The sequence below is a fragment of the Centruroides vittatus genome, unplaced genomic scaffold (genome assembly GCF_030686945.1).
Source record: "Centruroides vittatus isolate TY-2023 unplaced genomic scaffold, ASM3068694v2 contig_10, whole genome shotgun sequence".
Classification (NCBI taxonomy): domain Eukaryota; kingdom Metazoa; phylum Arthropoda; class Arachnida; order Scorpiones; family Buthidae; genus Centruroides; species Centruroides vittatus.
Window position 1 is genome coordinate 1,627,595 of NW_027120658.1, and position 23,442 is coordinate 1,651,036.

The 23,442-nt window shown below is 34.7% G+C and overlaps 1 protein-coding gene across 4 annotated transcripts in view; it reads left to right on the top strand.

Moving 5' to 3' along the window:
- LOC136971547 (sodium-dependent proline transporter-like) overlaps nucleotides 1-23,442 on the top strand; it is a 168,667-nt gene that overhangs the window by 105,177 nt on the left and 40,048 nt on the right. For all 4 annotated transcript variants that reach the window (XM_067266171.1, XM_067266243.1, XM_067266106.1 and 1 more), the window contains exons 4-6: nucleotides 4,314-4,457; nucleotides 4,598-4,751; nucleotides 9,699-9,831. In XM_067266171.1, the coding sequence (XP_067122272.1) occupies nucleotides 4,314-4,457; nucleotides 4,598-4,751; nucleotides 9,699-9,831 (431 nt within the window). The remainder of the gene's footprint in view (nucleotides 1-4,313; nucleotides 4,458-4,597; nucleotides 4,752-9,698; nucleotides 9,832-23,442) is intronic.

Genomic DNA, 23,442 nt, shown 5'->3' on the forward strand with positions numbered 1-23,442 from the left:
ACATATGTAGTGCCAGGCATATGATAATTCATTGCTGTCCTTAAAGTTGATACATCTACCTACCAGGCCAGCCTTGTATATTTCAAGGGCCCTGATGTGATCCAAGTGATAGGCTGTTTTTATCAGCCTGGCGTTGGACAGGTCTGCGTGAACTGGGTCGGTGGCATAGGTGGATAGGGCGATGGTGTATCGTGCATGGTCTATGTCGTATTTGTGCTCATGGACTTTCTGTTGGATGAAACATTTGGTGGAGCCAATGTACACCAAGTCTTGTCTAAACCTGTCATCCCTCACTGGAATACTATACACACCTGGAGCCCCGAGATCGTCAGATTGGTCTTTTGGAAATAGGTTGAGCAACAGGTGTGATATTTGAAGTGAAGGGTATTGACACAAAGTATGATATACAAGAAACAGACTTTATTTTCATGTTTGAACAAGGAATTTACAGGCCCCAACTCTTATACAAGTCCCAGGTCTTGTTTCATGATGATGGTATATATATTGAATCCTCTGTGTGAGGGATGTCATCACAATTGATAATTTCGTCAGCTATAATATATGGTAGTATGGATTTCACAATCACAGATCAAATTCTTAGCCTAGTTTCTTAACCTACTTAAAACTAACAGAAGGAAATATGCATATTGATAGAAGAAGAAGGGAAGGAAGAATTTGTAAGAAAGGGGTACCCAAAATCTTGACAAATTTTTTAGTATGCTGGTTCAGATCTGATTTTAACGTTGTTGCAGATGTGCTGCTCTGAACCCTTTTTATTTTCTCATGATGCAGGATTTTCTCCAGAGTCTTCCACTTAACCTTTTTTTTTTCTTCTTTTTTCTTAAAATCTTATATGTTTCTTACTCTGATATCTCACTTTCCAGCTCTTGTTGATGCTGAAACGACCCAGAGTCTTCATTGCAGACCTCTTGCCTCCTTGGTGTCCAGTCAAAAAAAAAATCGTTCTCTAAAACAAGTTTTTGCTCTCGGGGCTCTTTGCACTCTATTCTCTGCCCCTCCTCACCCTGGTCAAGAAGGGTTGGTCTGAAAATTTTTGGAATACAGAAAACAAAAGACACACATGAACAAAGGGATAGCGAAAAGTTATTAACAAAATATGATAGGAAATTAAAACTATACATAAAATATGGCATGCTGCCACAGGAAAAAGAATAATCTTCAAAAGAAATTCAACAGTTTATGGACTACCCCAGAACAATAAACAGCCCATTGACCCAACAGATGTACTGGAGATTTACAAAATAAAGCAAGAGTTATGTTAGAAGACAGCAGAGTAAACAAGAATTATGTTACGTTGGAGCTACTAGCAGCAAGAATTAAAGAGCTTAAAGACAAAATCAATAAAGCCAACCCTAATACAGCACTTGTAGCAAATGTGCTTGCTGATTTGGAATCAAGCTAAAATAATACAGAAGAAAAGACAGATAAAACATCCTGAAGCTTGGCAAATTCATAAAGTAAGTCAAAAGGGACAAGCAATCAATTGTAGAGATTGCAATGCAGTATTGAGAGCATGGAAAGTATTACTAATTTGATACAGAGAGATATAAGATTTATTTTAGTTCTATACATATATTTTTTTTATATTAAACCTATACTATTTTGTTGTTTTTATTTTATTTTATTTTACTGTAAATTTTTGATGGTTATTTTATTTTTTATATGTATAATAGACATTCAGCAGGTGCATTTGAATTTATGAAATTGTTCTAATGCATTGATTTTCAAATCAAGTTCAAATTATGCTGATGGCATTGTTTTATATTTAAAATGTATTAGAAATTGAGCACTAAACACAAGACCGTGTTATTTATCAAACACTTGGCTTTATTTTACCTCTATTAGTTGATAATCAACTAATAGAGGTGGAATAAAGCCAAGTGTTTGATAAATAACACGGTTTTGAGTTTAGTGCTCAACATACATAAAACACGGTTTCAAGAATATTTAAAGAATTAGAAATTATTAGTATTATCAAAAGTGCAGCTTTTGAAGCGGTATTATGAGATATGCTTGAATGGAGTATATTAATAGCAATTACATAGCTTTCAAAAACTTTTAAGTTCTCATGTATTTTTAGGAAAGCTGTGTAACTGCTGTTTGTATATTTATTTAAAGCATATCACAAAGTTTAATGGTTTAATTGTGGAGTTATAAAGTAAAAATTGTGATTATTAAAATAAAAATTTGAAAATTGATCGACAGTATTTAATTTCTAAAAATTATATAAAAATATCACAGATATACACAGAAAAAATTCTTGCTTTTGTTTTCTTTCCCATTGCTCACCAGTGACAGTCCTAAATAAGAATTCTGAAAAAGGAGAAGACCTTTTCTTGAGGCTCTGCCTCCGCAATAGAATGCAAGTGGAAACAGTGTCCTCTGGTTAATTTTGCCAATGTCACAATATAATACATAAAGTAAAAATTTAAAATTTGGCCAACAGTATTTAATTATTAATGAAAGTAAGAATTTTTTCTGCGTATAGTCATGATATTTTTATATAATTTAAAATATTATTGATTATTCTTGTATGATAGACATATAATATGATGCTTGAAAATGTAGAAACCAGTTTTGAAGATATGATTGTAAGAGTTAATAAAAAAAAGAATTTGGATAAAATATTCATGAAAAAGATATGCAAATACATTAATATATACATTGTATTTATTCGTGACATTATTTTTGGCTTTAATAGTTGAATTCTCTTTAAAAGTGTCAATTTGGCTTTGAATAATATCACGACTAGTGTTATGGTGTCATACATGAACAAACTTCTTTCATCTTCAACTCATCGAAGGTAGTGGTTTTTGAATTTCAAGAGCCATGAGATGCCAATTTTCAATTGGTTTGGACCTGGTGAATTTTTAGTCCAATTCAGCACTTACATTTTTAGAACACCTTTGCATCTAGAAGAGTGAAATGTCAAGTAATCATTTAATGTTTTAAAAGTATTGAACACCATTAAAACCAGAAAAGTACACTTACCTGTCTAGATTTGTGGCAGGATGCCAAATTTTATTAAAAAATGTATGGCTCCAATCCAAATGCATTTCTGGCTCTGTTGATGACATGACATCTAACAACAGTTTCATACTAATTTGAATTTACACAGAATAAAGACTTCCTAAGCCACTGTCGGTGATTGCACTCCAAATCATTATTGAAAAAGCATACTTTTTGGATTTTATGAGGCATTTTTAGTAGCATCTTTTGTCCACTTTGTATCATGCCAGTTGGAAATGGAGTTACCATTCTCAACTAACTGGAATACAAAAAATGTTCTTCAATTAAAAATATGTCATGTTTCTGCTGTTTTATTGTTCAATTGCAACGTTTATACGGTCTTTGGCGTGAATATTGTCATACCGACAATCAATTGCAATGTTTTTTGGCCCACTCCAATCTTGTTTTTCATCTTTTGTGTTATTGATGGTTTTTTATTGGCCTCCCATACAAAATTTCCTGTTTCACAGAGCCTGTTAAGAACAACACGTGAACTTGTGACCACTCTTGTTAATGCTTTCTATTCCATTGTCAAATTCCACAAATTAACTTTTTGGTTCAAATGCTATCCCTGGTGAAATTGTGTGATTTTTCACTAAGGGATATATTATCTATGTTTCCTAATGTGATGCTGTGACTAACATTGGAATTAGAACTGTTCAGTCTCTGAGCAAATTGAATTTTTCCTTATGTAAACCTTTGATGTATTTCTTCCTTCTAGATATCAACTCACACACTTTGTTCATACTATATAGTTTGTAATATATGTTGATGATTTAAATAAACATTAAATGTAATTGTGTAGGTGCAGAGGTGGCAACATGGGTTGAAAGGGTTGAGGGGAGTGTGGAAAAAATGGACAGCGAGATAGTTGCTCGAGGGAACCAGCTGGATGTACAAGTGTTTAGTTATATTAATAAAGAGTTATTTGTATTATATTATCTGGTCAGTTGAGTCGTTTATAATACACAATTAATTGTCAAAACACTTATGAGTGCAAAGAGCACACAACAGTGGTTGACATCAAAATGAGCAAGTTACTATGTCTCTCTCATTTATATCAGCAGATGGCATAATACTGTACAATATAGATGATGCAATTCTGGTTTATCATTTCCTAACTGTTATTTAAGTTGTTGTACTCATTAATGCTAGTTTTAACAAAAAAATATTTTGCAGTAAGCATGCAGTACTTTAGAATGACAAGATATCCTTTTAATGTGTATAAATGTTTTCATATATTTGATAATTATTTTATTTAATGAAGTGTTTATTATATTTAGGGCTTGGTTATGGTATGGTTATTGTTTCCGGAATAGTTATGTTGTATTATAACATGATAATTGCTTGGACACTATTTTATATGTTTGCTTCCTGGACTCGAAGGTTACCATGGGAACACTGTGATAAAGATTGGAGTTCATCAGGTAATTTAAATTGCTCAATTTTATATTATGCCATATATGAAATTTTAAATATAAATTATTTTATTTTACTACTATTGAGAAAAATTACATAAAATATTTTTAAATAAGTAATATATATATAATGAAGAATTCTATTATAGCATGTTATTCCTATGAAGATGCTGATGAATGTGAGAAAGATAACGGTACTTATTATAATCAAACTTGTTACACTTATAATGAATCAATTACACTGAATCTAAGTGTATTAATTAAAGGAATGCATAAAAAGCCACCAGCTGATGACTATTTTGTGTGAGTATATGCACTTTTTACTTACTTTTTTAAATATAATCTGTTGAGACAGTGATATATATTTAGCTGCACTATATTCCAGTTTGTATCCAATTGTTTATAGAATGTGGTAGAAATTTACTTAGGTATTTCCTATGGCAGCACTTCCAGTTGCTATCTTGTTTGTGAGTTTGGCATCTACAAACAAGCTTCCTCTTACAATTTTTGGATTTCTTGGTGGTTATTTTTGAGACAGAAGGTATGGTTTCTGGCTCTTTTCAAACTGGAATATGACCTAATCATATGCTGGACGAACAACTCAAAATGTTCTCCTGGTTTTAATTTTTCCCATCTTAGAAGCTTCTTATACATAAAAGTGTATAAATAGGAATCGGACAAATTGTATGTAAAATGCATAGGCAAATTCTTGCGGTTTTTCAGAGATCGCCACAAGCGTTTGATTTTTTGCATATGTTTGCCTGTAACTAGATTGACGAAATTGTCATCATGTTTTACAGTGCCATAGGTTATTTTGACTTCATCTAAATCATTGGTGTGATTGTAACCTTTCTTGGTAGACTACGCTTCCTGAATTTAGAAACTTGCTAATAATCCAGTTTAGACTGATTTCAGACCTGTTATTTACTTTACACATGAAATAGGAATTATTATTGCAGCAAACTCCACTGACAACCCACCTAGTGCCTTTCAACTGCCCTTTTTTGTTCTTCCTTTTGCTCACAATGGTCTTGTTGATTTTGACAACTTTTCCAGGTCCACCAATTTTCATTCAAGTCAGATTAGACAAGGAAACCATTATTATGTGTCATATGAAATTCTCCCAGTCCACAGCCGTTTGAAAACTCATGCCCACCACTAAACACATCGTGCTCAACATACATTCTATACAATTAGATGCCAAATGAATGGAAAATAGTACCCCAAGGAAGCTTCTCAAATTTGCCTTTAAACATGCCTTCAAATGTTGAACTGTTCATCTTGCATTTATGACATCAAAAAGCAACAGAATCATGATCCTTTCAAAAAAAATAATGTTGACCTGTTGTTTATGTTGACTTTTACATTTCTCACAAACCTAACTTTATGGCAAACTTAAGATTGGATGGAATTTTCTTATTGACATTGATTTCAAGAAAATTTGAATCTAAAATAGAGAAAACATTCCAAGAAGTGCACTTTTGCCAAGAAAACTGTTGACTGTTTTCTAAAACCTCCATGCCATTGAAAAAAGAAAAATCCACAAATACAAATTGCAACAAAGAGAAACTCAGAAAACATGCTACGTGAGATCAGGATCAGTAAGACTCTGCCCACTTGTCTAGGATGGTATGAAATGTTTATCTAAACTTCTTGGAGACTAAAGATCAGATCTCAGTTTCTGTCAGTCCTGACACCGGTTAGGAAAGATAATGCTTGCGTCCTAATGCAATTGCTTCAATGGGGTTATCTTTAGACTGAATCTGAATGGCTGATTTGGGGAATAAGTTTGTATATGAAGGGTCATATTGTTTTGTTTGAGTGGCAGAGGAATTGTGTTGATTTGCCTAATGGAGGTTGGACAAATCCACTATATAAGCTAAGCTATTTATTGATATATATATATATTTTAAGCATATAAGATATACATAAAGCAATAAGTAAGGTGAATACATAAGTAAGGTGTATAACAAAGCTTGGATAGAACTTTACTATATCAAGGATACCATTGGCTAACACTATGCCAACAGCTGACTGACAGAGCTTACAAAAGTTATATTACCTGGAGCTTTGTGAGAGAACCATCAGCTTCCTTCTTCTTGAGACCTTTTACTTCTTAGTCAGGCGTAAACTCTTCATGGCTTACTTTGGTTGAGGATGACCAAAAGCAGCCTTTGAGTGAAGGTGCCTTCCCCCATTTACAGAAACAGCTTCCTTTTGTTCACAATGGTCTTGTTGACCATTTTGACAACCTTTCCAGTCTACCCTGCTGGTCAGAATATGACTACATCGGGAGTTTGCTCCCGATGCAGTCATATTCTGACTAGCTGTCAATTTAGCAGGAACTTCAACATCTGTTGAATCAGAGAAAATGTAAAAGATGCTGAAGTTGATAAAAATCTGTCTTTCCTGCTTTCCCACAGTTATAAAATAAATTAATTTTCTATTAAATTTTGTAATTCTTTTAGTATTTAATTTTTTATTAACTTTTATATTTAAATTATTCCTGAACCCCATGTTCTCATACTACAACCCTATGAACCACCATACTTAAAATGCTCCTACCTAAAACATAAAATGGTTTAGCCATAATCTAGAAATCATATTATGTAACAAATCAGGTATACACAAGACAATGACATCTATGTTAACTATTATAACACCAATGTTGTTGAGATTTCTGGAAGTTCCACTGTAGGGAATACCTAAGTGAAATTCTACGTAGAATGTTATATATATAATATACCTTTTCATGACTATATTACAGGTACTCCTCACTTTACAACCGAGTTTTGTTCCAATGACTACGTTGTTAAGCGAATTGATCGATAAGCGAGGAGCTTGCGCCAGGAATATAGGATCATTGTAAAATTATACAAATTATGCAACAAACTTCAAATTTATTCATAAAAAGACTATTATAGTATGCTATTAGCCTATTATAGTACGCGCAAGCCTATTATAGTACGCTTAGTGCGCATGTTACCATTCACCACTGATCGACACTCAAGCTGAGAAAGGGGATTCCCCGAATTGCAGGTCGAAACTCGATTGGTTGTAAGTGCGAGTGGTTGTTAAGCAGATAGGTCATTAAGTGAGGAGTGCCTGTATATTATTTTTATACATTATCAAATAGTATGGAGAATATTTGTGATGTGGTTTATAAATATACTTCTTAAGGTAATCAAAATTTGAAAGTTATTTGATAAAAGTTACTTATCTGTAATAATGAATGAAAACTTAACACTTCCAATTTTGATTTATAATTGTATATAAAAAATGGGATATAAACTATAGTGCTTTTATGTAATGTAATTCAAATGCACCATGTACATATATGTATTAATTTAAAATCACATTAAAAATGAATAAAATAAAATTATCATTATATTTCAAATAGAAAGTGGTATCAAAAAGTTTCCAAACTATTTCTATAAAAAATGACAGACTAACTTGAGATTTTAATGTCCACCATTTCCCGCAAAGTAGTTTCTTGGGAGTTGTTGCAATAGTATCAGTGATTCTGTTAGAAATAACTGTATTTTCAGATAGAAGAAAGTTGTTGATTGGTTAGTAATTATGGAGTCTGTGAATGTGATAATTCCTAGAAAATAATGGTGTTTGAACTGGTTACATATTGAGATGATTCATATCCCTTCCATTACTTCAGTTGTAGTTTTGGAATAGTTCTTTTCTTTTGAACTACAGAAAGCAAAGTGAACAATGTCCAGCAGACAAATTTTCTATAAAGTTGTATTTAGACAGTGAGTTATCCATTATGCTGAAGAACTTGTATATAGATATTTCATTGTGATACTACTTACAATAGAATCTCATTTTAATTGATTGCTTGGGCTGCCAAAAATCATCTAGTGTTCAAAAATTCATTATATTGCAAACAATAGATTTTCCTCATACCCAAATAAATATCTGTTATTTAACCCCCTAAATATAAGAAATACTTGTACTTAGAATTATTCATTAAAAAAGAGACAAATTACATATGCTCATTAACACTTCACTCGTTTCCACAATTTGTTAAAAAACTCATCCATCTTGGTTTGTTTTGATGCCACTTTTCTGCCTATTGAATAAAACAACTGTTTGATATTAACAATATCATGTACAGCCCATCAGGAAAATCTTCACAACTTGGAAAGACTTGATGGCTTTGCTAAATTTTGACACTACACTTGGACCAGCATCGGTATGTTCACTAAGTTATTTCTCAATTGTATCAACCTGCTTACTCTGTTCATACAATTCTTTAATTGTATCTATCTGAGATGTAACAAGTGCATCATTGAACTCTGTAAATTCCCAGAAACACCTAACTATATGTTGAAAATAGCACAAAGTTTACAGTAGATGGGGCTAGAAAAAAATTATTCTGAGTTATGGATCTGGTAAAAACAGGTAAAGTTACATTAATTTGGTGGGGCCTGGGAAAAAAATCTATTATTTCAAGAAATTTGTTGTTCCACAATCCATTAAAATGAGATTCTATTGTATCTGGTAAATTTCATGCTTGTATACATACCAACATGAAATCTTGCTGTTAAAACATTGATTGTATTGTAATTTTGATTGTGATTTTGTAATGATTCACAGTTCCTCCAAACCTGATAATGGAGTCATAAATGAATACATTCAAAAATGTGGACATCATGAAGTACTGTAAACATGAAAATAAAACTTGTTTCAAAAAATGCAATTATTACTGTTTAAATGTCAACTTTTTGCAGGTGCATTTTGATATAGGGAATACATTACATTTGTGAGCTAGCTTTTTTCTGTCTCAAAGATGGGTGGACATTAGAATCAAGAAAAGATAAACTCTTTACTTTGCAATGGTTATTTTTTGAGAAGTAAAAATATATTATTAATAAATATTACATTAATATTAATGGTATTTTTAATTTAATACCAGTATTTAATATTAAATTCAAATTTTAATAATGAATATTAAATCTTTATAATTAAATATTATGAAATCATAGTTTTTTATTAAAATATTTTTATAATTCATCCAGAAAGAAATTATAAGACATAAAAATAAAAAAAAAACTATTATTTTATATATCATTTAATAATGATACTAGCATCTTAAAATGCAAAATAATAATTGAAAAATAGTCCTTATATATCTATTTTTCATAGTGCTGTATTCTATCAAATTCTTTTCATATTTTTCTCTGTTTTATTGAAAAGTTATTTAATAATACAGTAAATTTATTTTTTTTTATTTAGAAATTATGTTTTGGGTCAGTCTTCTGGTATTGAAGATACGGGTAATATCAAATGGTCTTTGGCATTATGTCTTCTACTTGCCTGGATTATTGTATTTCTGTGCCTGAGTAAAGGAGTACAGTCATCAGGAAAAGTAAGGAAAGAATATAACATTATTGCTTAAGATGTATTTTTATAATTAATATAGAAAAATATATTTAAAAAATCAAAATTAATGATAGATAACACTGTTCTGCAAAAAAATTATTTTGCCCCATCAAACATTTTTACTGATTTTTTATAATTTCAATGGTGTTGAATATGAATCTGGCAACAGAATTGGCCTAGCACTCACCACTATTAAGAGAGAAATGAGGTTTTTGAAGGAAAATATTTTCTGTTCAAAATATATTTATTGGCTACACACACTGATAATTGGATAATTAGATATAAAAAAGTAATTAACATAAATTTATTTGTAAGATTAATGTTAAATTGAATTAATGTTACAATTTTTAATTGTAAGTCTAAACATTTAAAAATTGAAACACTTAATGACATGTTTTCTTTCTTTTATATTCTTCTTCTGAAGTCTCTCCCTGTAGAATCCAACAGTAATCTGCTAACATGTTTTTGTTTCACCTTCTGCTATACCGATTTCATTTAAGAAAGAATCCAATGGAACCTTTCTTTGTGTTCATCAGAAACAGCTCTTAGGTTGATGGAAAAAAAATCTAAATGGGAATGCAAAAAATACATCTCAAGTGACATTGCAACCCAGTGTTTGGTAGGACTTTAATAACTTCTCCACAATTTCCTCATAGTTGTTAGGCTTGTACATTCCTTAAAATATTCTTGCTCATATTTTCAAAAATGCATCACACACTGTCTTTTCCTCTGGATTAAGTTTTTCCTTGAAACTAGGATCCTTCAAAAGCTGTCTTACTTGGGAACCAACAAAAATTCTCTTCTTTACTTTCCATCACTCAAATGAAAAAAACTCAAAATAGGAAGGCTTTGCTTCGGGTAAGCAAAATCTTCTTTTTCTCTATCCATACCTTTCAGAAAGTTTTTCATCAAACTATACTTGATATAAAGAGGAAATAAGAGGATTTTAGTTTTCTCCACCAGAGCAGGAAAAGCAATGTTCTTTTGATCTTGTATGTTTGCTGTGCTTCAGGCTACTTTTTTCCAAGTAGTGACTGGTTCTTGCTCAACTACCACATTCACATAAAAAACAACAGAATTTAGTGTATCCTTCTTGTATTTTATTCAAATAAAAGTAACAGAAAGTATTTTAAAAATGGCATTTTTTTGCAGAAAAAAAGTAGTATTTTTAAGAAATACTATAGGTAATAGTAGATTTTGGACTTCAGATTCACATTCAGCACACTAAAATACATAAAATAATCACATTTTCTTGCACAGGAATATTTTGATGCAGAACAATGTAATTGTTTGATTTTTTTTTCATGTACATAAAATGTGTGATAATTTAATTTTTTTAAATATTATACACCATATATAGAGTTCTTAGAATACTGAAAATATAATTGAATTAATGTTAATTCATTTCTTATTTATAGTTTTATGAAACTTTCATTTATAGTTCTAAAACATCCTTGTACTATACTTAATAATTTTTGTCATAGAACTGACAATTGACATTCATAATTTTTAATAAAATCTTACTTTTGATGTTTTACGAAGTTATTTTATTTGGATAAGTGATTATGTGCCAGTGGCCACCACCAGTGGCCAAATGGATAAAACCTCAACACTGGTAGTTGTGGTTGTGGGTTTGCATTTCACCACTGGGCTGGCCAATTGGAGTTTTCCAGATTTTATTCATGTTAGTAACACCTAAATAGGGGCCAGTTTTCCATAAAAGACTTCCCAGAAAGCATTTCTGCTCAGCAGATTGCTCATATGTCATGTTGCCGTAATTGAATAAAATTAACTGCATAGTATTCTTTCATACCACAAAGATGATTTTGAATTCAATCTAGATTGACATAACATTTTGCAATGTTCTAAATCAAGCATGGGAAATCTCTAGTCCATTGTGATTTTTTTCTATGATCTGCATACTATCAAGAGCCTTAAACATATTTATACTACAGTACAATCTCAGTAATCCAACATATGTGAGACTGAAATTGTGTTGGATTACTCTTTCTCGCATCAATTGATCCATGCATGAATGGTGTAGGAAATTCAAACAAGGACGTGACAACGTTTATGATGAAGACAGTCAAGAGAGGAAGTGTGTGATGACCGATAATTTGGTGGACAAAGTGGATCAATTGGTGTGAGAAAGGCATCAGTTTGCGATTTCTGACCTCAGTGAGGAGTTTCTTCAAATTTCAAGGTCCACACTGTATACCACTGACTGACAGTGTTAAAGGTTGGCTGTGTGAAGTTTAGGGCGACAAGTACAAGGTCCAGCGAGCGGGATAGTACAAATAAATAACTAGATTTTATTCACGTGACAAAGTAATTTATTTTTGCTCTAAACAGGTTCTTTGGATCCCAACAACTACAAGTAATTACTATACACACACACGTTATAATCTATACTAACGCACAAAAGATCAACGAGCGCGACAACTATACGCAGGCCGAATCTTACAAACTAATACTTATGCTAATTATAACTAAGGAAAGAAGAGAAGATGGAAAATAGAAGAAGTAAAAAAAAGTAGAAATACCCAGGACTTTCCTGTTTTTAAAGACTTGGGTGAGATACTAGTTTGATGCTTTTCTTGGGGTGAATGTTGCACCTCGTATTATGTGTCGGCACTTTTTTCAATTTCCTTCACTAGCTTCCTTGGGGTGAACGTAGCTTTCATTCATCTAAAATTCGATCGGGTGGCTACCCTAATTCCGCCCTTATTCTTCGGAATTCGAGTACAAGTTTCCTTTTCGAAACTTAGTGGTCTCCGATTATCGTGCTAGCTATCTCGTGCCTTCCTTCTCTCCGTCCGTCCTTGTTGAGTGTTCCCACCAAAAGTGTCTCTACCCTTTGTTCATCGGCCCCAGGGCCTTGCCTCACCCTTTGTTTACGTACACCTTTCTTGGAATTGGTAATCCCACCCAAGAGATAATGAACCAGAAAGACAAAGCAAGAAAGTTCTAGAAGGAGATGAGACAAAGAATAGAAAAAAGAAAGATACTAAACTAAACTTAAATCTATATTTACAACAAAAATATATAGCGTACAGCTACAGCTGAATGGCCTGGCGGCAATGTTCTTCAACATAGGTATACAAAAGCTGGTGTCATGGTACGATGTCTGCTTAAATTGAGAAGACAATTATGTGGAAAAATAGCTGAAGACTGTAACTATCTTCTACAAATAAAGTAGTTTTGTTCTTCGTTCTTTTTTTATTCTGGGTCGGTGGAGGTTGAAAAAAAATAACCCTCATAATTCCATTCAAATATCCCGGAAATTAATATGGTTATTATAGAATATTTGGACTTGGTTATTTTTATGTGAAGGTATATCTACAATGATTTGTTAACAGAAATGAAACAGAAAAAGTAATATTTTAATGCTTGAGATTGCAACTTCTAAACTGCATACCAGTATATTGTTCTTTGCTTTGTATCTAATAGAATTTGTTGAATTATCCTAAACAGTATACATACCAGTGCCTCAGTGGCGTGCCGTGACATTTGATGACAGGGAAGCTGTGTTTCTGTAAGAAGCCGACTTCCAGGGGCAATCAGTTAATTGCGCGTCAGTGATGGTCTAGGGCAGTGGTTCTTAATCTTTTTATACTCGCCGCCCACCAAATATTTCATAATTTTTTTGTGACCCCCATTTTTTAATAATAATTTATATTTGATAATTTGATAATTTATCTATAATAAATTGATTTTTTTATTATTGCTTTATTTTTTATATAATAAATGTAAATCATAACTTTATTATTTCATTATCTATTTAAATAACATTCAAACTTCACAATTAAACATGAAAACTCATTAATTTTTAACAGAAAATAAAATAAGAAACATGTCGATAAATCGATCCAATGTCGATGCTAAAACTAAACTAAAACTAAAACGCCCACTTGTCGTAAGGATTTTGCATATCTTTTGCAAAAATATTTAAATTTTCAAAGCCTACTATTTTTCCTAATTATTTTTAAAATTCCAAGCATTAATAGTTTCTTAAAATTGCTTTGGAATAAAAGAAGTAAATACTGCGGTGTAAGTAGCATATTTACATTTATTTCTTCTGTACTAACAAAGTTGTATGTAGGAAGAAATACAAAATAAATAAATAAAAACTAAATAGGAAAACTTTATCTTTTTTATTTCACTTTTCAATACGATATTCGGATTATACATCAATTTTCTTTTTATTATATTCTGAAGGAAATTTTGCATAATTTGGCGGCCCCCGGCAAACTTCTTATGGACCCCCAGGGGCCGCGGCCCCCTGTTAAGAATCACTGGTCTAGGGTCCATTCGTATTCATTTGTTCGATAAGCCAGTAAAAACTGTAGACTTCTCTAAATGTATTTTTAATATCACAATTACATTCTGAATCGCTAGCCACGATATAAGGGCTAAAATTAAAAATAAATTATAAAAACTTACTCGGTGAAATAAAATGTGCGATGGATATACATACCTGGTACAATGTATTGTTCGATTGTATTAATATACTTTTAAAGAAAATTATAATTAAAATATAGCTTTGTAAAGAAACGTACATAAAAATAACATAAAATAGTCTTTACTTTTTAAATCTTAAAACAATCCACTTAGTCAAATATCTTGATACGAGTAGCTAATGGATGGAACTAGTGCCGGTCCAGGTAGGTGTGTAGTGAGTGTGTGCGTGCCAAATCCCGAGGGTGCCGATACCGGTCAATGTCAAATGCCTCTTTTGTCGCATCACTAGTATATCTCAAAGGACGCCACAGGGCTGTTGTAAATTTTAAACGTTTCTCACCGTAGCTGTAAAAATCTAACTATGTTAAACTTAATAGTCATTCGTTTTCTAACTAATTCGTTTTAATACCAGGTGTACACGGAAATCAGTTTCCCACTGTACTGAGCGAGTGATTGGTTCTGTTAAGCTATTGTTGAAGTAAAATTCTGGCTCTTTCAACAGGGTTTTATTTATGTCCCCATTCCCTAATCTCTTAATTATTTAGTCACTTCTTAAGTAGAAATAAGTCGAAACCAGTTACTTTGTACCTGAATATCTGTAGTCTTGGGAAAACAGTGGAAAGACAAATTTTTATGACAACGGATATATAAATCGTAAATTTAAGGAAAATAAATTCTAGAGCTTTTTTTTTTTTGTACCATTGTATGTACTGTACGTCTCATTCATTAAATTTGGTTGTAAATGATGCTGCCAAAGTAACAGTTAATTTTTAACACTGTACTAGAATTGTACACATTTTTTCTGCATCCCCTTACAGATGGGACATACTAAATTGTAATATCACCGGTTTAACATCGAAATCCGTAAGTAATATAAGATGGGAGTGCGGAATAAACGCAGAATAAATATATCAAATATTTTAATGGAGTTTTTTTAAACTCCTGTCAACTATACAGAACTATCATAAAAACATGCCAGTAAATTCCTATCGGTTGGGTTAAGTTATAAATCTAGTCTACGGTGGGCAACCCTTTTTATAACATGGGCCAGAATAAATTTTACGTTTTTTTCCGCACCGTAGTAGTTAATTGACGCCTTCTTGTGACTCGTAATTTTTTTAGTCTGCAAATATGAAATAAATAAATAAAAAGTTAATTACTACATTTATTTCTCTTATCGTTTTCGAAAATTACAAAGAATTGGAAAAATAACTATTAATTAGTTATTTTTTCAATTTAATAATCTATTAAAGATCTCGCGGGCCGGATAGAAACTTTTCGCCAGCCGTAGCTAGCCCGCGGGTTGCCCGCCGTTGATCTAGTCTTCTCGTTATTCACATAATCGGGCGAGGGTGGCCGAATATCTAGCAGGCGGCTAACAGCCCACAACCGCTCCGGGATATAAAGTCGCGTACTCTTTACGCGTGTGTCGCTTCTATCAGCTAAACCGTGACGTTTGTGCTATGTAAAGCGCATGCGCCAATGCCTATAATCTGGCTGCTTGGAAGTTGACAGGCAGGCGGATAACAGCCCACAACCGCTCCGGGATATAAAGCTGTACTCTTTACGAGTGTGTCGCTTCTACCAGCTAAACCGGGTGAGGTTGGTGCACTGTAAACCACATGTGCTAATGCCTATATAATCTGGCTGATTGGAAATTGACCCGGTTTCGACATTTCTTCCGCAACCGAATTATTCGAATATACAATAGCAATTTTATCGTTTTTTTTTCACATGTAGTATAGAAATTTGTAAAAGATACATAATGCAGTTATAATAAAATATTAATTTTAATTAATTCAAAGTACGTTAAAATATGAAAATTTATATTTTATAAAATACAAGGGAAGGTCATTGGAAGGTGGAATCGGCGCTTCCATCGCTTCCAATGACGGCATGCCACTGCAGTGCCTAGTACTATGCTGGACCAAAGTCTGGTATTAACCATGTACCAGAAAATACAGTTATTAGTATTAATATAAGGAAGAAGTATTCTATAGTCTGTTGCATACTCATTGGCAAAAAGGTTATACACCAGGGAGGTGTTAGAATTGGATGAAACCTTATTATTGCAAATGTAATGATTATGGTAAAAAATGAATATAGTGTCAAAGCAAAGGGACAATTTTCTGTAGAGCAATGCTACAATTTAAAGCAGCCTTTAGTATCTTGTAGGACCTTCTCTTGTCTGGATAAATACTGTCAGGGATGGAGGCAAACTGGTGCCACATGCTATCCTGTCACAGATTTGTGCACATATGTTGCAACTGCTGCATCAGATCCCTCACTCGTAGATGACTACAACTTGTGTTCCATCTAGTCCCATAAATGCTCAGTAGACAACGAAACTGGATACTGCACAGACTAAAGAAGTATGGCAAAGTGATGGAAACTTTAGCTGTGTTCAGCAGAGCATTATCTTGCTGGAAAATGGCTGTTTGCAGTTCTGTCATGAAAGACAACACGAGACACAGTATTTTCTGAATATACTGTCATGTTGTCACTATCCCTTGTACCATTGCTAGGAATGATAGTCATATGAGATGGTTTCCTAGGCTAGCACACTATCAGTGGGGTTAATCAGAATGGAACAGTAAAGGTGGAATTGAAGCACTCACCAATAATTCTCCACATTCTGACATGGTGGTTGAACCAGGATTTGTTGTTAAAGATAGTGTGTTGCCAGTTCATCAATATAATCTTTATTAACAATTTTTTGGTACTGCAATACATAACTTAGTAGAATATAAAAAAGAAGAAAAAATTGTTTAATTTTAAGCTTTATACCCTATTATTGTTGTACCCTTAATAATAAAAAATATTAATACACATTTTACTAATTTACAAAATTATAAGAAGAAAAAGTCATGTACAAAGTGAAAACAGGGTATGAATCAGATAAAAGAACAATTAGTTACAAAAACATAAATGAAAATTAAAATATACAAGAATACAATATGACAAAAGAAATACAAAAATAATGAGGATGATCACAAAGATTATTGAGAATTGCAGAGCTGGTGATATTCACAAAGTTAACTAATGTTGTTGGAGCTGAGTATAAGGTTTTGCCTCAGCCTAACATTATTGACCATAGGACTATGAAAAAGATAAAGCTGCATGCTATCAGTGACACTACAGGTAATGCAGAAGTCATCAATATCTTTACTGAAACTAAGAAGGTAAGAGTGAAAGTCACCATACTCAGACAGGAACTGTGTTATATTACCATATAATATTGTAAGAACATTCCAACTTAAAATTTAAAAAAAATGCTAGTGGGCAGTCTTTCCATTTTTCTAAATTTTGCATTAGCTATGTGCTGAAAATTAAGCCAAACCAACAATGGAATTGGTCTCCTAAGTATAAAATGCATAGTTTATCATTATCTGTAATAATCAAAAATCTTTTCCCTTCTATGCAAGCTGCTGTTAAAGTTAAAAACTATCTTTACTTTAATTTTTACAACGCTATGTACATTTGGAGAGGAGGGGAAAAACAAAATCATAGCAGTCATAAAACATGCAGTATTATTAATATAAAAATTTTAATATTAATAATAATGTGAATATACCATCAGCCTTTTTAATTGAAATCATGCATTATTATTATTTTACAGTTTATTACTTTTTAAAAATATAGCATATTTTAAAAAAGAAATGTTGGTGTTTATAGTGTACTATGCCAGTGTGCACTGCCAATAAAAATGCTGCACCACTGGTTGTTGAGATACATGCTGCTACCATCAATAAATTTTAAAGGGTGCACATGGCTGCAGTGCATACACTAAGCCAAGTCTGTGTATCATGGAGAAAAAAAATGACAAATACATTTAAAAAAATGTAAACATTTTTAATAAATAACATGTAAATTAACATTCACTACCAGTTTTGTTTTCAAATATATGAAATTCCATAAATTATAGTCAAACCTCAGTTTTTGAACATAATTCATTCCTAAAAGTTGTTATAAAACCAGAACAAATTTTTTTATAAGAAACAATATAAAAAGGATTAATTCATTTCTGACTCCCAAAATATGTTAAATATAATGCCGAATGCTAATTATGTACTAATGAGAAATAATTTTAAAAAGTTATATTTAATAATAAATTTTTGTTATTTAATTTGACTTAAGCACTTTTAAACATGAATTCTTGGATGCCATTTATATTATGAGCATGTCAATTAATACTGTTTTATTAATTAATTTGATTTAAATTCAACTGTACTGAAAAACGAAAGTACTATATTTCTCGTATTCACATTGAAATCTAATTTAAATAGCGATGTAGATAAATAGATGATCCGTGTCATGATGTCTAATGACATGGGGTAATCTCAACACCATTAACTTCTGAATCAGTAGTCCTGTCATTGATTGGTTGGACTGTCGACTTTCTTTAACATAGGAAGTGTAGGGAGTTGACTATCTGTGGCTGGCTCTTGCTGAGTAGCTTGTTTGACAACTGAGTTATCATACAGTTATGAGTTTGTAATTCTGTTTGTGAACCAATTTGTTTGAAAAGTGAATGTCCAAAACCCAAGGTTTGACTTACTTACTTTTTACTTTATATTACATCTTTATTATAAGAGAGCCCCGGCATCGCTAGGCATTACCAGGGTAGAATACAGAATAGATCGGGACAATTTTACAAGGAATACAGTATGCATGAGTTCGCGAGTTATAAAATTAGACAAACAGTAGTTGGTGTATTGTTAGTTTGTTGTAGTCCTTTGAAAGTACCTGTGGATCACTTCTTTAAAGGCACTGAAAAGATTGTTGTCTTTAATTATGATGTCAGGATTACACGGCCAATCGATGTATGTTGGTAGTAGCATTATAATCTTTTGCCGCCGTCTTGGAGCATGGGGCAGTGGAACAGGTAGTGATTGACCCCGTCGGGAATGCCACAGATGTTACAGTTTTGGTTGGAGGTTTTGTTGAACCTATAGAGGTACTGCTGGAACCTACCATGCCCAGTGTAGAACTGGGTGGTGTTGTGCTCGATGGCGTGGACTGGTGTTGTCGTGACTTTAGGGAAGAAGTCTTTCGTTAGGCTGTTTTCCCGTCTGTCCCATTCCAGTTGCCAGTTGGCCAGGGCATGTTCTTTAAGCTTCCTGATGATGAAGCTATGTGGTGTAGCCGAGTAAATAGGAGCACTTTGCGCAGCAGAAGCAGAGCGAGCCAACTCATCAGCCCGCTCATTCCCAGCTATGCCAGAATGGCCCCTCACCCACACAATGGCATAATTGTTGGTGTTACTTGCGATCTCATGGAGGATCTGGTTGCAGATTAAGTGGCTCCAATTGTAGTTGCAGATTGCCTGCACAGATGAGCTTGAGTCTGTGAAGATGTTAATGGGCAGCCCAACGAAGGACGAGTTGCACCATTTGATGGCAGAAAGAATGGCTGAGAGTTCTGCCTGGAATGCTGAGCAGGAACCGCCCAGCTTTGCGAAGAGTTGTGAATTTCTGTGTTGTCTTTAAACGCCACAAAAGCGCAGCCGACCTCTTCACTGTTCTTGGAACCGTCCGTAAAGATGTTTAAGGATTGTGCCAGCCATGGGTGGTCCTTGATGGGTGGCCAAGTGCCTAGGGAGGGAGACGAACTGATAGGCATGGTGGCCTCTATATTGCAGAAGGTTGTGTCACCTATACTAATGCTCTGGCCCTTCCTCATGAGCCATCTTTGGGTGGCAATTACCAGTTCATGCTTGATTGGGAGTTTCCCAGATATCACCTGCAAGGCTGCCGTTGGGGCTGTAGAGTAGGCCCGGCAGATGCGCAAAAGTGCAGTGCGTTGTGCACTTTGCAGTTTCCTATCAAGATGAGTCATGCCAAGGGCATTGGTCCAAACTGGGGCCGCATAAGAAATCATTGGTAGGAAGACGGTGTCATAAATAATGCTCATAGTTTCAGAGCAGAGACCCCATTTAGATTTGGCCACTTTAGTCATTTCATTAAACAGTAGGTTAGTCTTGTTGCGGACATTTTCCACATGTGGGATCCAGCTCAGCTTATGGTGTAATGTGATGCCAAGGTACTTCAGTGTAGGCTGTATCCTGACGCTGGTGTGCCCCATTTTGATGGTCGGGACTCTTCTATAGAGATGAGGTTTCCTGGGCCTTGTAAAGATGATGCCTCTAGTTTTATTTGGATTGAATTCCAGTTTATGTGTTTTGCCCCAACGTTGAATTTTAGCAAGAGTGTCATTGGCTTTCTTTTCAATTTCTGCCCTCGAAGAAGCAGTTACCAGCACCATGACATCGTCGGCATATGCTACTTTCCAGTCACAGCCAAAGTTCTCGCTGAGGAAACTATTAAATAACAGGTTCCAGAGAAAAGGCCCGAACACGGAGCCTTGTGGGCACCCATGAACCATTGGATGAGTGTAGGAACTGGACCCCATTTGCAGTGTGACTGAACGGTCTTGTAGATAACTTTTTATGATGTTATAGATATAGAAGGGGCACTGACATTGCCTCAGCCTATGCAGTACCATCGGCCACCAGGCTGAGTTAAAGGCACCAACAATGTCCAGACTTAGTCCAAGGATGTATGGATAGTTGTTATGAAATTCCCTGATCTTGCTGATCAGTGAGTGAATGGCGTCAATAGTGCTGGTTCCAGTCCGGAAGCCAAATTGTTGAGTGTTGAGATAACCACATTGCTCTATGTGCCAAACCAATCTATTCATGATTAACCTTTCCATGACCTTACCCAATATAGGTAAGAGCGAGATGTTCCTGTATTCATTTGGTGAGTTAATAATAGTGTCTTTAATTTTCGGGATCAAGACTAATCTTGCCCTTTTCCAGGCAGTCAGGAAAACGTTGTGACTGAGACAGAGATTGTAAATGCGTAAAAGAATAGTTGGACGGCACTCCCAAATTTTTCTGACAATGTCAGCGGTGATCCCGTCAAGTCTCGGGGCTTTACGGGATGCAAGCCTCTTGATCGCTGCGTTGATTTCCAGTTCGGTGAAAGGGGGTGGGCAAGGGCCTTGCAGGAAAGAAATTGACTCTGCCCTAATAGTATGATGAGTGCTGTCGTCCTCTGAGGGGTTATCCACTGGACACAATGTGTCCAGCAGCAGGTTGACGGTTTCCTCCATGGTAGTTGCATCACCTGTACCAGAGCAGAAACTAGTAAGGCAGCTAGGAGTCCTTAACTTCAGTGCACAACTCTTGTACACGAAGCCCCAGGGGTTAGAAGAGGCCAAGGAACAGTACTCCCTCCACAACTTCAATTTTGCATTTTTGATGGCCTGTTTGTACGTGGCCTGGTAGTTCAAGTACCTAAGTTTAAGGGTGTCCCTTTCAGCTGTAGTGCAGCACTGGTAGGATTTCCTGTGCTGCTTGTTGATTCACCGCATGTTGGCAAGATCCTCATTCCACCACGGCACCCCATGTTTTTGAGGTCTGTTAACCGGGAAAGCCTCATCACAAGCTTGGGAAATAGAGTTAATGTAAGCGTCGATGATATCCCCAGCTGAGTGAGTGCTGTCGGCCAATTGCAGGAGGTTAGTACTCTTGTCAAGGCAGTTTAAGAAGCGATCCCAACTGGCATTGGTGGTTCTGTATACTTTGTTGTGGTTAACAGAGATGTCGGTACTGTTGCAGTTAATCGTAAAGTCAATATAGTTGTGATCGGAAAGGCTATCCTCACTGCAGACCTTCCATTGGGATAGCATAGGAAGCAGGTCAGAAGTAATACAGGTAACATCAATCCAAGAGCTCCCATTAGGTCCAACAAATGTTGGTGGTGACTGGGGGTCATTGGCAACAAATAGGTCGCTCCCTGCCAAAAAATTTTCGACTGCCTCCCCCCTGGGATCAAGATCCTCACCTCCCCACGTGGGAGAGTGGGCGTTAAGATCACCGGCGATGACGAAAGAGCTGTCTTGAAAATGGTGCCTTATATCTTGTATTGTGTGAAGAATGTTATCAATATTTTCCTTGCCTGGTGCATAGACACTTATAACCACTAAACTGTGGTCTCCAAGTTGAGTTTCGATGCAAGTAATGTACTCAGTGGTAAATTGCCTGTGGTGGAACACAGCAATCCTGTTATTGGGGATAACGATAGCAGCCCATGGGCTTTTATTAACACCTTGCACCACCAAGTGCCTATGAGGAATGCAGGCCACCCTCTTCCTGACACAGTAGGGCTCCTGGAGCAGAACAATGTCAAACTGGGTAATATCATTGCCGAGAGAGGACGTAGCACTAATAGAGCGTTGGAGATTGACTTGCCGAAATTTAATTCCAGTGTGGTTACTCCCCATAATCGGTCCTGTTTATAATAATATTTTTGATGTGCTTGTATGAAGGGCAGCTTTTATCGAAGGCGTTGTGCATATGGTTCCTCTCCTTCTGAAGATGACAATTGTGGCATTTTGGGGTCTTGCTTCTGTGGGGACAGTCCTTGTACCTGTGGTGGCCAGTACAATGACTGCAGACTTCTGCAGGTTGTCGCAATACTTACTGGTGTGGCCGAACCCACAACATTTGTAACACTGAAGAATGGAATAGTGTTCCTCAGTGGAGCATCGTACCCATTCAATATTTACTTTCTTAAGTTTCTTAAAGATGTTCAGAATGGCGGGAGAAACATCGGCTACCCAATTGACAGTGTCATTGTCACCGCCAGTACCAAGTGCAAAACGTAAGTTAAGATCTTCTTCAAATTGTTCTCTGCTTTGGTTTGCTTGTAAGGCTTCGTTTTGTTCGAAGATGCAGCGCATAATTTCATCTTTTTCTAAATATCTTGGTACATTTTTAATTAGGACTTTTGGCTTTCTCTTGTTGGGGACCATAACTTTTAAGTTTGGTGCCTTTTCTCTTAATTCCTTTTCTAATGCTTGCAGCTCGTTTTTTGAATTAACGTTGATGGCTATTCCCTTTCTATCTATCCTCCTAAAGCCTCTGATCCCTACCTTTATGCTACTAGGATTAATTTTTTCCTTGATTGTTATCTTGGTCTCCTCCGAACCAGCATTGTTTTCGGTAGGATAGACCAATAAAGTACACAGGGAGTTCCCATTATTTGGTTTTGAGTAGTTGGTAGTATACTTTACTGCATCACTATAGAGTTGTCTACCATCCCCACTGCACACCCCATTACCAGGTGTT